The 17237-nt window shown below is 41.7% G+C and overlaps 1 protein-coding gene across 1 annotated transcript in view; it reads right to left on the bottom strand.

Annotated features, from left to right (window-relative positions):
* Window positions 1-8245: 8245 nt before the first annotated feature.
* Window positions 8246-17237, bottom strand: part of trip4 (thyroid hormone receptor interactor 4) — a 121838-nt gene continuing 112846 nt past the window's right edge. Inside the window, exon 13 of the mRNA XM_050052082.1 lies at window positions 8246-8615. Coding sequence (XP_049908039.1) covers window positions 8551-8615 — 65 coding nt within the window. The 3' untranslated portion in view covers window positions 8246-8550. The remainder of the gene's footprint in view (window positions 8616-17237) is intronic.

Below are 17237 nucleotides of genomic sequence, written 5' to 3'. Positions count from 1 at the left end.
GAAAGGTCACGGACTAAATTGATCACTTATCAGTGGATCTTTAGAAATGGCAGCGAGTGAGAGCCATTTGTGATGGGAAATCCATTTTTAATTGGATTTATGCATCTGCTCTCCTTTGGAGGACTCGAGGAATCATTTTCTCGTTGAGCCAGAAGCCTTTTGTAAAGTCAGATTGGCCTTGGTTGCCGTGCAGATTTACTGATATTTGCACAACACAGACTTCCTTTTTTTATCGCAGTCATTTGTGGAAAAAGGTAATTTATAGAACAGATATTAACATTTACTTTTGCCCTCCCCTCAAGGGCAAACAGGTCTGAGCTTCTTATGAAGAGAGAGCACATACAGACATTCACATCTCAGATATCTCTCTGTGTTTTACTCACTTGCCTTGAGGGATGAAGGCTTTCAAAAGTTCCTGTGCTTCCCCTCCTCAGATGGGGCCCACCTTGTACCTCTGGTCTAACCAAAGGCGACGAGCCATGACACTCTGGAGACGGCACAAAGGCATTCTGCTCCACTTAGCTACTCTACAAAGCCCACTTCCTACATAAATGCATCCTATCAGGCAGTCGTAGGCAAGAGCAGGAAATGTGTTTCATGCAACAGACTGTTTGAGCTATTAAAGGAATAATCTCACATTTTAGAAAACTGTTAATTTGCTTTCTTGCTGAGCGTTAGATGTAGTGGTATAAATCTTCTCATTTAATGACCCAGACACACCAAACCAACATCAAGGGACTAGGGGTGATGAAGGCCGACTGTTGCATCACCTTATGTCGCCTGTGTCTCTGTCAAAAAGTTGCACATGAACATGCGCGAAGACTACAACCAACGGCCAACTAGCACGTATGTTCTGCACCTGCATGAGAGGAAATAACTGTCCATACCAGCAGGTGGCGTTAGTCTGTATTTGTCATTCAAAAACGGAAACCAGGAGGCCAACAGGACAGATTCATGATGCTAGTTAGCCAGTTAGCACATTAACAAAACAACCTGATGTTGACTGAACAAAGGATATTTACTGTGCGCCAGTGAACAGCAATACAGACAATTATTAATGGTTTCTGCTTAACACCTCAGTGGCTAATATAACAAGTTTGTTTTGATCTCACGCCATCTTGACTTTAGATGTTTGTTTACTTTCCTCACTTCTGTTTCTCTTCTCGTGCTCTGAGCTGAACTGTCAATCAGAGTGATTTCATTCCCCTGAATGATTCTGATTCAACATAATAATAATAACAATAACACATTTTATTTATAGAGCACTTTCATGGTACTCAAAGACAATTTACATTAGTTTAAAAAATCATGAAATAGACTACAATAAAATACGCGCAACATAATTCAAACATAACATCAAAAGCTGGTTTGATCAGATGAGTTTTGATGAGTGATTTGAACTGGAAGAGGTCAGTGCAGTCTCGAATGTGTTTGGGGAGAGACATGCTGAATTGGCTGGAAAAAAAATAGCAGACATTGACCGATGATGGCCAACAGGGTGGTACACACCGCAAAAACTAACACTCACCAATGGCCCTTAAGGCCCTTACACACCAGGCCAATGGTCCATTGGTGAGCATCTGTTGCCCTGGCTTTTTTAGTGTGTCCCGCTCTGTTGGCACTAGTCGGCTCTTGTTGCCTTTTTCCTGCCGATTCAGCGTGTTGAATTGGCATGGGAGCTCGTCTGTGGTTGTAATCACTGATCGGCAGTTTGGCTCAGCACATGAGAAGAGAAACGGGAGTGAGGAAAGTAAACAAATAACTAAAATCAAGGGAATGAAATCAAAACCACCTTGTCATATTACGTAAGCTTATTTTTTTAGCCACTGAGCTCTTTAGCAGAAACAGTTTGTAATTGTTTGTGTTGTTGTTCACAAGCGCACAGTAAATATTCTTTGTTCTTTCAACATTGGGTTGTGTTGTTAATGTGCTAACTGGCTAACTAGCACCTTGAATCCGTCCTGTCTGTGTTTGGTTTCCCTTTTTGAATGACAAATACAGACTATCGCCACCTGCTGGCATGGACAGTTATGGACGTGCTAGTTGGTCGTTGGTTGTAGTCTTCGCGCATTTTCATGTGCAACTTTTTGTCAGAGACACAGGCGACATGAGGCGATGCAACAGTCGGCCTTTGTCACCACTAGTTCATTGATATCGGTTTGGTGTGTCTGGGCCTTAACTAACGGCAAGATAGCGAAAAAGCACAGTTCCTAAAATGTGAAATTATTCCATTAGTAGGTCAGATGGTCTGTTTACAGTCCTGGGAGGTCTATTGGATAAAACACATTTTCTGCCTGATACGATGTTTCCCAAAACGATTCCTTTAATTTACCGACAGTACCACAGAGTGCTGATATTACTTCCTGCTGGCTCGGTGAAAATGGCCAGGTACTGTATGTGTGAAGTCCTGAGATGTTGTTAAGGTGATGAGGGATTATTGTGATGATTTCAGTGCATCAAATTCTGCTGCCAAATTGTATTCAATGAGCCACTCCTGACAATATCCCTTTCTAAATATTTCCTTTGTACATCCACCCCAGCTCGACAGGCAGCGCTCCGTGACACATTATGAGATGGATGAGCCACAAGCTGTTCCCAGGTTGTATTGTTCCCCAGCCTGCCGCCACCTCTTCTAAAGTGCTCCAAAGCCTAATTCCTCTTCCAGGCCTGTGGGGATGGGGGGATGGGACCCTGCGCCCTCAGTCCAATCAGTCTCTCAGCAAGCACACAAAGGTCCTGCTGCTTCTACAACTGGAAACTTGGCTTGATGGTGAGGAGGGCATAGTGCTGGACTGGAGTCAATTGCATTTAATTTCATTCAGGAGATTCAGCTGGGCATCTTTTTCAGCCCAAATGATGAATAAATACATAACCTTTTTTATGTCTAATTTAATTTAAAACCTTGGCTAACTGGATGAAAGTTGGACAGGGACGGGGATTTTAGCTGGAGTTCTTACTGGTGCTCAAAATTAGATGATGCCCAGCTTGATACATTCCTTCATCCACTCTGCCCTCTCCGCCAGCGTCATTAACAGCAGGGTGGATGGTTTGTGATATGGCAGAAGAAGCCTCAGTGATCAAGCACAAAAACACCATTGAAAGCAAGCTGGCATGGTTTACAGCAGAAATCCATAGGTTAAAGAAAACTGGACTTTCATCCAGGATGTTCATGTCCCATGTGAAACCAAAAGTCAATGTTGGTGAAGATTCTCGATTGCTGATCTTGAAGAAGGCCCAAAGCCGAAACATCATCAAAATAAAGGAGATGCATATGGAGCCAGAGTGTGCGACACCTGTTTTCTACAATACGGTGAAGATCTTCAGTCATCCAGGTCACGGTAATCCTAAGTGCTATATTGTAGGCAACTGGACTTTCTTGAGTGTCTTGAAGACGTTTTACCTCTCATCCGAGAGGCTTCCTCAGTTCTTGAACGTCTTCAGTTGAACTGAGGAAGCCTCTTGGATGAGAGGTAAAACGTGTTCAAGAAACTCAAGCAAGTCCAGTTGCCTACGATATAGCACTTAGCAAAAGTCAATATTGTTTCAACGTAAGGTTTCGTCACTTATGTGCTGCATCCTACGCGAAACCAAAAGTCAATGTTTTAATTGTAACATTACGCAATTCACGTAGTCGTCATACGCTCGTCATACATCACTCGAGACATTTTTACCTCATGTTTTGTTACGTAACAATCTTATTTTAAGCCAACACATGATCTTTTTTTAACCTAACCAAGTAGGTCTGTTACCTAAACCTAACCACGACCGTTTCATAACATTACCCATGTGTTAATGTGTATCAGCTGTGTTCACATAAATACACTAAAGGTTGCCCTCGTTTGTCGCTACGAGATACCAAGGAATGTGACAGAGCATCGGTATTTGATGAGCTTTAGAGGTGCTGGTAGATGGATTTTGTTATCTTTGGACAGACACAGGCAAGCTGTTTCCCCATTTCCAGTCTTTATGCTAAGCAAGTCTAACTGGCTCCTGGCTGTAGTTTCATATTTAAATACACCAAGCAGTGATTGTTGGTGACTGTTCGTAAACAGTATCATCAGCAAAAGTGAAAGCCAATCCAATATTTCCTGTTTGGAACAAGCTTTGTCTTCATGGCATTTTGCCTCATGACAGTTGCCTTTTTTTGGCACCGTCTTCACGATATTCAGAGCTTCCTCTTGGATACGTGCTGCTTACAGTCCACCAACCGACCTAACTTCAACTCTGTGGCCAAGAACGTCCCAAATCTTGCAAAAAAACAACAACCCAAAAACCCTTCCCACTGGACAATAAACCCACTAACGCCAGCATATGGATTTTGGATCCATCCTAGCAGCACTCAAACATTGTTCAAAAAAGAAGTCACTGCCATAACATTCTCACTGGCTTCCATGCTTCTTTCTGTTGTTTGCTAACCTGTTTTCTGGCCCATCCCTGAGTTTGAATGAGACGCATCAGAAAAATAACAAACAGATGTCGTCATCTGCGTTTATTAGCAATGGGAAAGCAGTCTGTCACCTATTTTTAAGGATTATATCCACATTTAAAAACCAGGACACTCTAATTGTGGTAGAAAAAAGAAGAAAATAAGAACCTCCAGGCAGAGGCAGGGTCTCTGTAGATAAATACATCACCACACACTTCTGGGTCATAAACAATTAAGGAGAGGTATTACTTTTATATGAATTGCAGCCCAGACAAGATGACTGTTTCCATATTGAAATGGATCACCTTCAGCATTTTATTCCACACAAGTACATCACATCTTTTGTGCATGAAAAACCAACAGCACATGATCCTGCGGTCTATCTAAAGAGGCTTAGTAAAAACTGCATGTGCTTAATTGTTCAGCATGACGGCACAGAGCCCGTGTTTATGTGAACTTGGGATGTCTGTTCTCATCCGGAGAAATGCCCCTGATGTGGAAGACAGAGGAAGAGGCCACCCACAGGGCAAGTAGCTGTCATCGTTGATTCACTGAGGGCTGAATTTAGTAAATTCTTAAGCAGCCTCTCTGAAGAGAAACCCACCTTCTATGGACAAACTTCACAAAGGAGACCTCTTACATTCTCTGGGTGGGAGATTACTGGGAGGGCTGGTGCAATTATGTGTTCTCATGCTGAATGGAGTGGAGCAGAGAGTTGTAGCTAATCTGCAACTCAAACAAGAGTAAATCTAAGCTAATCAACAGCGAATTACAATGCCAGGCACAGGCAAAAACATAACAGCTCGGGATGGGTGTGTGTGCTGGTGATTCATGCTATGCTTTTCAAACCGTGGTGAAATACGCCCTCAGGCAAGAAACAGCTTAGTCAAAGAGCCACTCAACACATTTGGAAGGAAATAAACACACGGCAACGCAAGACCAGGTAAAATGTTGAAATACAAAATTACATTACAGCAGCTGAATATCAATCAGAGCCTGTCACAACAGCACTGGAGCCACAGGAAAGACTTCATAATAAAGACGTTGGGAGTCTGTGTGTACTTAAATATAAGCACACAAGACCTTAAAGAAGTCTAAATAAATGCTTTCAGAGGTCGCAGTCTGAGCGTGTTCCTGCAGAGACTGACATCTTACTCAAGATTTGGCATCTTCCTTTGTTTTTAAAGGAAGTGAGGATGCTGGCATGACGAACATGCCTGCCATGGATCTGATAACCCTTTTTAAACACAGGCTTAACTCATGTCTTATGAGTAATTCCTAACTACTATTCATGAGTTAATATCTCATTCAATACTTGAGTGTAGTTTTGTTAAAGTCTGATTGTTTGTGTTTTAACAGCACTGAAGAGTGAGCGCTAAAGTGCTTTTATACTGATGATTCAGTAGTGCAAAATATTTGGCGTAATCCTGCAGGATTTCTGATCTTAATACAGTAATTTAATACAACACTTGTGATGTACGATCATGTCGAAGCATCTTTGTGATTAATAAGTGGGATTAATAGTGAAGAGGGCAGAAAGTTGCCACTAATAATATTTACAGAGAAATAAAGTTTTGCCCACAACATGGCAACAAGATTTTCATCATATTAAACCCGTTTCAAGGATTTATTATTTTCATTATACAAGATTGCGCAATGAAATGACATTGACCCTGCGCTAAATCCTGCCCCTGGTTGCAGACTGGCCAATCATAATGTAGCATTGGGCTGACAACAACACAGCTGTACTCCATTGACTCTAATGCAGGCGTTTCAGATTTCCTTCATTTTCAGGCTGGTTTTGTGGATTTGGAGCTAAATGTTGGGCCTGGGGCACGTCGTGTATTAATGATACTCGTTACCTGCAGAGGTTGGAAAAAGATATACGTTTCTTCCCTGTTCCAAAACCAAAATCAAACCTTGAAAAGTGTAGGGTTAACTGGCTCATTCCATGGTGAGGGAGATGCATCCATTCTTAAGGCCGAGTGAAAATCTAGTACACTAAAAACTACACACTGGACATTTAAGTCACTTTGGAATGGAACACTGCAACTTTCTTTTATTTNTGTTGAACATTTGTACTGACTGGCTGAGAGGTTAAACATTTCTGGTAGTGATGATGGTGGTGGGGTCACAAATATAATGACATAATTATAATCAAGTGTGGGGTCCCCCCAAAAATGTCCCTGTAAAATGGGGTCCTGGTATAAAGGCATATTAAAAAAATATTAAAAACATACAGACGAAGGTTGAAAAGTGCTGAAATGGTCCTTTAATAATAACATTGTTTCAATGTAGAATCAATGTAATTTCAATACATATATAGATGAATCAATATTGATTCAATGTCAGGATTGATTGACAATTCTACATTGTTTCAATGTTGAACATAACGTGGTTGAATCAATATTGATTCAATGTTGAGACTGATTGAAAATTCAACGTTATTTCAATGTTGATCATAACGAGCACTTTCAATGTTATTTTCAACGTCTGACATCAATGTTGATTCAATCTTAAGCCATGACAATATCTCAATGTTGATTCAATGGCTTTTTGCTTTCTGGGTAGCTACTGAAGATATAGCCTACTGAATGCATACACACGCTGCTTTTGCTTTTTAATGATTATAATAGGGAAACAAAGACCGACCCTGCTGTACAGGAACCAGTGAAGGGAAGCAGGGAAACTTCGCTGACATTCAACCAGCTGTGTGTCATCGCAGTGTGTGCAGATGAACGTTGTTTGACTTCCCCCGGAGACCCCTTGCTATCCTGGCGCTGAGGTCTGAGTGCTGGCAGCAGCACAGAGGCGAAGCCAAACACCGTTCATCTGCGCACACTGTGATGCCACACAGCTGGTTCAATATCAGCAAAGTTCCCCTTTATATTCATTGTCTTGTGTGGCGATCAGCAGTGATGTGGTGGCTCAATTTTACACTGTGATCTGTAGCCTATAGTTCGGCTATAGCTTCTAACTATCTTTGTCTTGTCAGTGGCAGAGTCTGTCAGTCCAGAGCTGGATTCAAATGACATGCACAAGAGATTCAAAGGAAGAAAACCGTTCACATCCAAAGAACCTAAGACTTTCCTCAGTGTGGGCGTGAGGCTGCAGGTACAGGAGGGTAGATGAAACGCCACCCTAGAAGTCCAGGTGGAATAATAACTCCACGAGTCTGAGGGCTCATTAGACGGTGGTTTAAACTCCTTTGAGGCAGGAATTTACTACTCTGAAAAGTTAGCATGCCAGCAATAATTTTCTCCTCCTGCTAAACAAGAGAATTAGCACAATGCTTAACTTTACACACTACAGGGTATGGAATGTGCACATGCATGTATTTGATTAGTCTAAACAGTGTGTTGCCGGGTGACGTTGGATTACACTGATGAGCCAGGATCAACATTTTTGCTTGACAACCCTGCATTGTTTGTGCTGGAGTCCTCTGCGTCACCCCCCCCCTGCTGCTGCAATGAAATGGTCTCATTGAAATGAATGAGAGGGCTTTGTTTTTTAACGTGGCGCTATTGTTGTTTTAAATGTGGCTTGAGGTGTGAAAAGGGTGACGACAGGCCTGCCTCTGGTGAGAAGGAGAGAGGGACAGCGTTTCTCTGGAGCTGAAATATTTTTGTCTCATGAGCAAATTAAAACCAAATTAAAACAAAATTAAGCAAAATCTAGTTTATCTCTTGTGCTCCGAGAAACCAGCACGACAGCAGAACATTTTCTAATAGATGCCATGCGTATTTAATAACATACAAGGCTTTTTTCATTTTGACAGATCAAATTTTAATTGGAAAAACGAGAAGCACAAAATGAAACTTAATGATCTGTTTTTTATTTCCTCAAACAATCAAATAGAAACAAAGCTGAATGTAGAAATTTGTCAAAATGTTAATTATATGTGCATGTACTGCATACATTTAATCAGTGTTCCTGATGTGAAATGCAAATGCAACTGATTATAAACAAGGACAGAGCTGATACTGGTAATATGCCAGCGTCGATAACTCCTGATAAAATGTCAGGACAACCCAGTGGAGGGCGAAGCTGTTTTTTGGAAAACATTGTGTGCCATGTTCCCGTGAGATTAGCCTGTTTTTCCTCCTCAGCGTCTCCTCCTAACATCACTCTGCAGCTGACGGGACCAGCCCCTTCTTGGCACCCTGGTGGTAGTGACTCTCCAGCTTCCCTGTGACAGAAAGGGGGGTGAACGGGAAGGGTGGGAGGGGAGAAAAGAGGAAGGGATGAATCAAAACACCATCAAAGGGACAGTGACCTTTCTGAGAGCTCAAGGCCTGCTGATTAGAGGCAGCCTCGGATAGACAACGGCAGAGAGAGACAGAGAGAGAGAGAGACAGGAGAGATGAGGTAAAAGGCCAATGAGATCCTTTATTCCACTGCAAAGAGCGATTAGACCACAGCTTTTGTTGGCAGCACAATAAGATGTCTTAAATCTGTTATATAGATGTACATTCAGTATAACCCAATGCTGACCAAGACCGCACATACAAATGATGACATTATATACTGTTAATTAAATACAAGCTCAAATTCGCAGTAGCTGCGACCACATACATGCCGTTGCCATGCCGTTGCCATTTTTGCCAGTTGGCATGAACAGTTAATCGGCTGTCCTTTGGCTCGTGACCAATCTTTCCACAAAATCTTGTGCAAATCCATGAATCCATCTGGAAGTTATGCGCCTTTTTGTGATAAGCCATTCCCATTACTACAACCCATTTTAGCCAACTGGCATGAACGCATACACACACACCCACTTGACCTCCATGCCAAATTTCGGCCTCATATGGTTAAAACTGTGGCTGCGGGCGGGAAAAGTTGTGGACTGGCCGACCAAACAACACAGCGAATGATAGGTCTGATGGTCGTGGCTGAAAAAACAGAATTACACTGAGCTACAAGTAAATGCACCCTGTAATGTATTTAAGTGTTATATAAACTGTGTACATACGACAACACAACAACACAATTTAGTAGGGCTGCCCCCCAATAGTCGACCAAAAGTTACTTGACCAGAAAGGTCATTAGTCAGCAAGATTTCATTGGTCTCTTAGTCGCAGAAAAAACAAACAAATGTGAAACTCTATCAGGAGCTGCGCCTTGTTGAAATAAATCAAAACCTATATGACTGGACCAGGTGGGAATTTAATTTGAAAGGACAGACACAGGAAGTGGCCATGCTCAGCAGTCAGACAGGAGTCACGTTACAAACCAATCACAGCTGACAGATATCTCCCTTCTTCTGTAAATATTCAGTCTGATAAATACGGAAAAGTTGATCATGTTAGTGCAGGACTACCCAGAGCTTTACATCTGTCCCACAGACGATAGGCCTACACACTTACTAACAGCATCTGGAAGAAGACCAGCTCTGCACTCAGGATATCAGATAAATAGGCTATATGATGCTTGTTAAGGTTGCCTAGCAACCTCAGACGCAACCTGCCACGTCTTTTACGACATACAAGATGGTATCATCGGCATAGAAATGGACACTGAAATGTTCAGCTGAAAAATAAATGTTATGAATGTATACAGTAAATATTAGGGGGCCTATAATTGATCCTTGTGGGATACCTTTATCAACCAACTTTTGAAAGCTTCTGCAACAATAGCCTGAACTCCAGTACAAATATGAATTGTACCAGGTGTAAACAGAATGATCAAAACCAAAGGAAAGTGCTATCAGTAGTAACTAATAAATGTAATTTCTCAGTGGACTCCCCTGATGCATCCAAGGAATGTTAATGTCTGTGCATGTTTCTTGTTCTGCCAAGAATGTTAACAGTCAAGCATTCTTTCATTAATCTCTTTGTTTTGATTTTGTAGCTGAGCCAGCAAGCAGCACCTGCACAGACTTGCTGATTAGCAGACTGTCATTTCCAAGCGATAAAACAGTAGCCTCCATTGTTGTTAGAATCTCCATGGTTATAATTTATAGCTCACGGATTCTTGCAAAGCTCCAATGAGAATGTTTACAAAGATAAAAACAGCTGAGAATCTTAAAGAGGGATTTTATTAAGTTGCTATTTATATAAATGCTTGTAGCTATGGTGTGTAAACAAAACCCCTGCAGACACTGACCGGACCTGACCTCCTGATATACTGTAACTGACACTTTTCCCACTCAATACAGCGTTTACAATATCAATTGCATCTCAAATTCTTCCATTACAGCTCCTTCTCAGGAACTATGGTCTGCTGCTTTGTCCTTTTCTGTGCAGAACAACCTCAGCTGGGTTTTGATAACCTGCGCTGACCCCATCCTTAACTGCAAGGCAAATAATAACCCTGTGTCTCTCTGCCAAACACAAGCCTCCTGCTTGTCAAACCGCGGCATTAGCTGGCTGTTTTTCCCCATGGCTGAGGCAAGGGGAAAAAATGATACAAGTGTGACAGGCAGGGGTGGTGGTTGTCACTTGTGCTTTCTTTTCATGTTGTCACGTTATGGCTGAACTCTGTGGGTAGTAGCAGCATAAACAAGGTGTTTAGGAGAAGTGCTGTTTGCTCACCATTTCCAAGCCTGTCTGAATGGCTGTCAGTGTTTGTCTGTTCTGCCAGGAGCGAGTGCTGCTTAGGCATGGAAACACCTCTGGAATTTTTTGGGTGATTGCTGCCAAATGGTTATCCAAGATTGCCTTAATAATAAATAAACAGATATGCATCATTCCTGATTCTTTTTGGGTGCTGTGCGAGTGAGAGCTTGAGTGAAAAATTGGCTGAGGCAGTTTTTCTTGTCATGTTATGTGGATATATGAATACAAGCTGATGAAATAGGTCAAAGCAAGTACTCATGGAAAACATTTAGCAGTTGCACTGTGTTAGTTACTCATTTAGCCATGTGCAGAAGAGCATAATGAAAGATTCTTTAACTTCAACAACACCTTGAGAGACTGAAATAAAAAAGCACCATGCAAAAAGTAAATTTTCGCTCAACATATATTCTGAAATGAGTTAGCATTTTAGCGCTCCTGGTTCTCCTATGAACAACTCAGAAACTGTAAGGGTGCTTTCAGACCTAGAGTTGTCTTGCTTTGGTCTGAATCAGGGACTAATTTTGTCAATTTTGAAAACGAGGCGCGGCTCCAACTAGAAAACAATGTTTTGATGCATTGGATGTGCTGAATGTGCATATTAAGGCAGTACAGGAGGAGGTGCACATTAATAATCCTCCAGGACTGTAACATGCTCATGTTTAACCCAAACAATGTGTCATGTGACTGCAGTTGGTTCAGATCGAGGTCAGAACATGTTCTCACCACAAACGAACCGCACCAGAGTTCGTTTGTAACCGGACTGAGACCACCTCTTCAAGAAGATCTCAGTCCGGTTGTTTTGGTGCACACCTGAGTGTGATTGCTGTGTTCACACCTGCCCAAACGAACTGCACTTAGGGGGCAAACCAACTTGAGTTCGATTGAACAGAACCAAACAGGGCAGGTGTGAAAGCACCCTGTATATCTCTAAAGATTACAGTTACGATTGAAAATGGTAACAGAAATAAACAAGTTTCTGTCTAAACAAGTCTCTGCAATTCAAATCAATTGGCAGTTGACTACCCAGAAGTGTCAGCACTATGCCGCAGTGATTCGGTCTATACTAAATAAAATGTTTCAACCATTCATGACAAAAGACAAACTCTTTAATGTATCTACAATGCTTGATTTGACTTTACAACCCCACTCATGCCACTGGCTGGCTGAAGAGGTGCAATAAAATGCGCTGATGTCAGTAGCAACTCATACCACCAATTAAATAAAGAAAATGCATGTTTCCTTATTTGACACTTTAATTGCTGATATTATCTGAAGTGCTCTGCTATGGAAACATCCATTTATTCATTTTTGGCCCACCTGGGAGCAGCCCATCAAACTGACAATACAACACTGACATATTATCACTTGATGAAGTTGTTTAACAGTTGCCTATTTACACATCCAGCACATGTGGAGCAATGTATTCAAAGTCATCACCACCTGACAGATGTAAGTCTAGTATTCACTCTTGTTTTTGTTTTCAACTCCTGAGGGAAATATCTGGCTGCTAAACACTCCACTATGTTCACCAGCTAGTCACTAACTGTATCTGTTTGCTATTAAGAGCTGGGCAGGTGGCTTACAGTCAGTTTTTAGAGTCTTTTCACTGAAAACAGCTGACTGCTGTGGCTGAAACTGGGCTACGAGAGCAGGGAGAGAGAACCAAAACAGTTAAGGCCCAAAAAACAAAAACAAATGAAAAACTTTACAAAGCTCCGTGGAGCTGAGGAAAACTGCAGTCAAGTGATTACTGTGTGATAATACTCTATAAACAACTCCTTTGACGTGTAACGTAAGATAAGATAAAACTTTATCCTGAGGAAATTTGCAGTGCAGTTACAATACAAAGTGGGAAAAGTGCAAATATAACAAGTCTAAGATAACAATACGGTGCATATTTCTATTTATTTAGAGTACAGATCAGTTTAGATGGGGCTGCATGTACACATGTATGTGCAGTATCAAATCTGAGGTATGGACAGTGTAAAAGTAAAGGAGCGCTCACACCAAGAGTAAAAACTTTAACAAAAATTATTAATATTTAAAAAAAAAAAAAAATAGTTTTAACTGAAGTGGGTGGTGGAGTCCACACCAAAACTATAACAACAACGACAGTAGAAAACATTAGCGTTGGGATCACTTTTAGGTTAATTTGATAAACGATACAAACATTCACTGCCAATCAGAAGAGATTCGAACCATCAGTCGGAGATCCCTACATACTGTAAGGCGCCTCATCTACTCAGTGAAGATGTCCCTAACGGGTGCAGCCAGCTGCGGACCCAGACCCAGGGTAAGTCTGAGAGAGACGGAGGCAGCTGCCTAGCGGAAGAGAGGTTACCGTTATCGTTATTGTTGCAGCTTTTGTTCTTGGTGTAAACGGCCTATTAACCAAGTGCGTGGTTAAAACAGAAAAGTAGTCAATATAAAATATAAAAATATATAATAATTCAATTGTTTTTGTTTTTTATGTAGTCCAGCTTTGTTGTCTGTTGTTACCACAGACTGTAAAAATAATAGATGTAGCTACCGTGATGTCACCCATTGGTTTGTGGACTCCTGTTTGAAGCCTCTAGTGCTGCATTTTGACCGTCGCCATCTTGTTTTTGTGGAGCGAGAAGTGACAATGTTTGGGCGAGAGGCTGGCGCTGTGGAGGAGTGAAGAGTGGATCTGACTGGGAAGCCCAGAACACTATCGTCAGACAGCCGGTCACTTAAAGTGGCCCCCCTTTCAATTTTGCGTAACTTCAAGCCTTAATAAAACGTAAACTGGTGAGTTATAAAAAATCACCCTGTAGAGTTGTCATGAATGCAGAAATTAGCTGTAGAGACCAAAACTGTTTTTGTACCAGGCTGTAAACATGTTTACTTCTGCTGTTAAGTTGGACATATTAACATGGGAGTCTCAAGCCTCAGGTGGTCATTCAAAGAACTGCAGATTTTGGCACTTCTGTGTTGGCTTCATTTTTAGCTCTGCCGCCTGGTTCTTACCCTTCTGTGTACGTACATTGAGAGCAACAAAAGAACTGGAGTCAAATTTATTGTATCTATAAACATACTTGGCCAAAAAGCTGACTCTGATATCTATCTTTAGAAAGGGTTAGGGTTAATCACTGTAGTTAGTCTGCTTCCTCTGTGTTGGTGTGTGTCTGTATAAAGCCAAAGTAACAGTTAATTGTCTTGTCAGCTCTGTCACCATAGCAACTTAAGAGTATTTAGCGCTGGTTAGAGGACTGAATGTTGGAAATCACTTAGTGTTTTTTTCCAATGCAGGGAAACAGTTTGAAAAGTGTCCTTTAGGCAAATTTCCTGAATTCATTAAAACATATCTTTAAGGGAAACATGGAGAAATAATGAGGTTTTGTGCAGCTGGCCACGAACGACCAAGGACAACAACAACACGGCGTATAGAGTACATGGGCCTCGTTGTCATGTCAGTCAGAGGGATAATTCTGTGGTTGTATGAATGAGTCAGACTCATTATATTCGCCAGGAAAGTCAATCCAGCAATGGTACATATTCCTTGGGTGAAGGCGACTTTTGTTAATGGCTCTGGAGCTGCTGAGCTGTCGCATTTCAGAGTAGGTGCTGCGGAGCCGAGAGAGCTGGAGGGAACGCAAGAATTAGCGGGGGGAGGTGGAGGAGAGTGAAGGAGTGGGTGGAAAAAACAGAGAGACAGCAAAAATGAGACAGAAGGGATGAGGAGAGGGAGAGCGGGAGGGGCGGCGGGAGAAAGGGATACAGATAGGACAGCAGGAGAGGTAGAGAGAGGGAGAAATAGAAAGGCTGGCCCATCGATTGGCTGAGATAATTTCCCATTGATTGCTGCACTGTTTGGAGATTGCTGGAGAAAGGTTTATTGCCCACATGCTGCAGCTGGGGAGGAGGCCATAAAATAAGCACAGGTTGTCTGCAGAGGGCTGGCTCTCCATCATCGCGGCCGTAAAACACACTCCTGAACACACACTCTACCACACAGATGCTCATACATACACTCCACTTGGATACTCGGCTTACATACTCACAAATATGACTGCATGCATACTATTCCCATTACACATAATGGGAGAATACAGCTCATCACTGATGGAAAGCGCACTCACATAATCCCTTGAAAAGCCAGGGGCAGTAGTGCAAAGAGTATTTATTAGGCTGAAATAGAGGTCCATTGACATCCTCCCTGACATCAATAACATGCAGGCCCATCAGCTTCCTTGCAGTAATAATCACAAGAATAATTGGGTGGTTGCTGTTTCTCTTTCTATGAGAGTAACTGCCTACGCACTGAAGAATAAAAAGACTGAATTTTGTATTCTGCCTTTTTATTACACGGCGGTCCCAATGCACCTGGATAATAAACCTAGAACAGCTATGCATATACACTTAAACCACATGTTGATGCAGCCTCTGATGACACACTTTGACACGAGGAAATTACTTCATGCCTACAAATGATGACACAGAAAAGAGGGGAAAGTTAAAAGTGGAGCAGCAGCAGCAGCTCTGGGATTGAATGTAACACCTTCTACAGTATCTGCTACATTGATTCCCACTGGGCTCCCACAATAACCAATTCAGAGTCTATCACAAGTATACTGCCTGCCGAGTAAAAAAAGAAGCTGAGAGTGAAAAAGCTTTAACAATCTGAAACTAAATGGCAGGATTTAATGGTTTGAATTCAAAGATGGTGTCGAGGAACAGATGGGGAGGCGTTGACTGTATTTCACCAGTGCCTTTTACACATCTGCAGTTTATAGGGAAGCTCATATGAACTGATGAATCTTTAGTTCACACACTTATATAAGACGTCTGGTATATAAAGCTGCTGTTACTTTAATTTTCATCAACAAATCCCACAAATCAACCTGAACTAATGATGTGTTTGCCCGTCTTTCTCCACTCTGCATGACCCAGAGTCCACTCCCTCATAACAAACACATCTTTAAAAACTGCTCATAACTGTATAGCTTCACTTTTAATGATTATTTTTGGGTGGTTTATGCCTTTATTGATAGGATAGGTGAAGAGGGCAAGAAACGACTCTTTTCTCATTGCCAGTAGACCAAAGCTGTGAAACCAGCATGTAGTAGTTACTTCTTTTTATATATCTCTTACTTATCCAGTCTCTCTTTCAAACTCGATTCAGGCTAATCTAGAGTGATGTTTGAGCGCTGCTTGGGTAGAGATGGGTGGTATTTTTTAGTGGCGTATACTTGCATCTTGCTGCTTAAGGGGCTAAAATTAACACATTCACCTGGGTGTTTCCATCACTGCCAATCGGAGCCAGAGCTGACAAGTACCTGCGACTACTGCACAGTCATTTGACCCAGGTGTGAATGCCGATTGAACCATCTCCCATTCCATTTAAAAGCTAGATGTTAGCATTTTTTTGTGCAGTGGAAAGGGGGCTTAAGTTAAGCTTGTTAGCATGCTCACAATTGATGATTAGAACTAAACACAAAGTTCAGCAGAGGCTGATGTCATTAGTTATGCAGGCGCCAATGTGGTAAAAGTCAGTAGGATTCATCATCTGGAAACCATGAATGACTGTAAGAAATTTTGTACCAATTATTTTAGTGGAGGTCAGCTTATTTCAGTGGTTATGAGAAAACTTTGACCTGTTGGTGGTGCTAAAAGCAAACGTCAGGCACTCACTTAAGTTACTAGGAATTATCCTCCAGACACCATGAATGTTTGTTTGTCTATAGCTCCTTTAACACATGCATTGCAAACCTTAAATTATCTAGACATTACCAATATGAGGTGCATGTGAGAACTCAAATGTCTGAATCAGTTGGATCAAACATTAAACAGACTTCGCCCTGCTTGCTGCCTGGTACAAAGTCTGTGTAATGCTCGATTGAGCCTGTGTGAATAGACAGGTATTTGTGTGGAGAAATAACAGCACAGTGGGCGTGTTGGTGATGTTGCTATCACGCCAAACTAGAACAAAACAGATATACCGGGGTGAAGAAGAAGAGTCAATTAGATCAGTGGTTCCCAACTGGTCCAGCCATGGGGTCCAGATTTGTCCTTCATCATTAGTTCAAGGTCCAGTGTTTAAAATATTTAGTGTCATACTTGTGTTTGGCCATGTCATTGTCATTGTTTTTTTAAAAACTTGACACATTCGTGAGTCATGTACAGTCCATTCAGAATGGACGCATGACCCACCAGTTAAGAACCCATGATTTAGATGATGACGCCAAGGAAAACGTCAAACTGGAAACTTCTGTCGGTTTGTCCCCAAAGCC

This window comes from Epinephelus moara, chromosome 1 (genome assembly GCF_006386435.1).
Source record: "Epinephelus moara isolate mb chromosome 1, YSFRI_EMoa_1.0, whole genome shotgun sequence".
NCBI lineage: Eukaryota > Metazoa > Chordata > Actinopteri > Perciformes > Serranidae > Epinephelus > Epinephelus moara.
The sequence above is the reverse complement of the archived record's forward strand: the minus strand, read 5'-3'. Positions and strand labels throughout refer to the sequence as shown.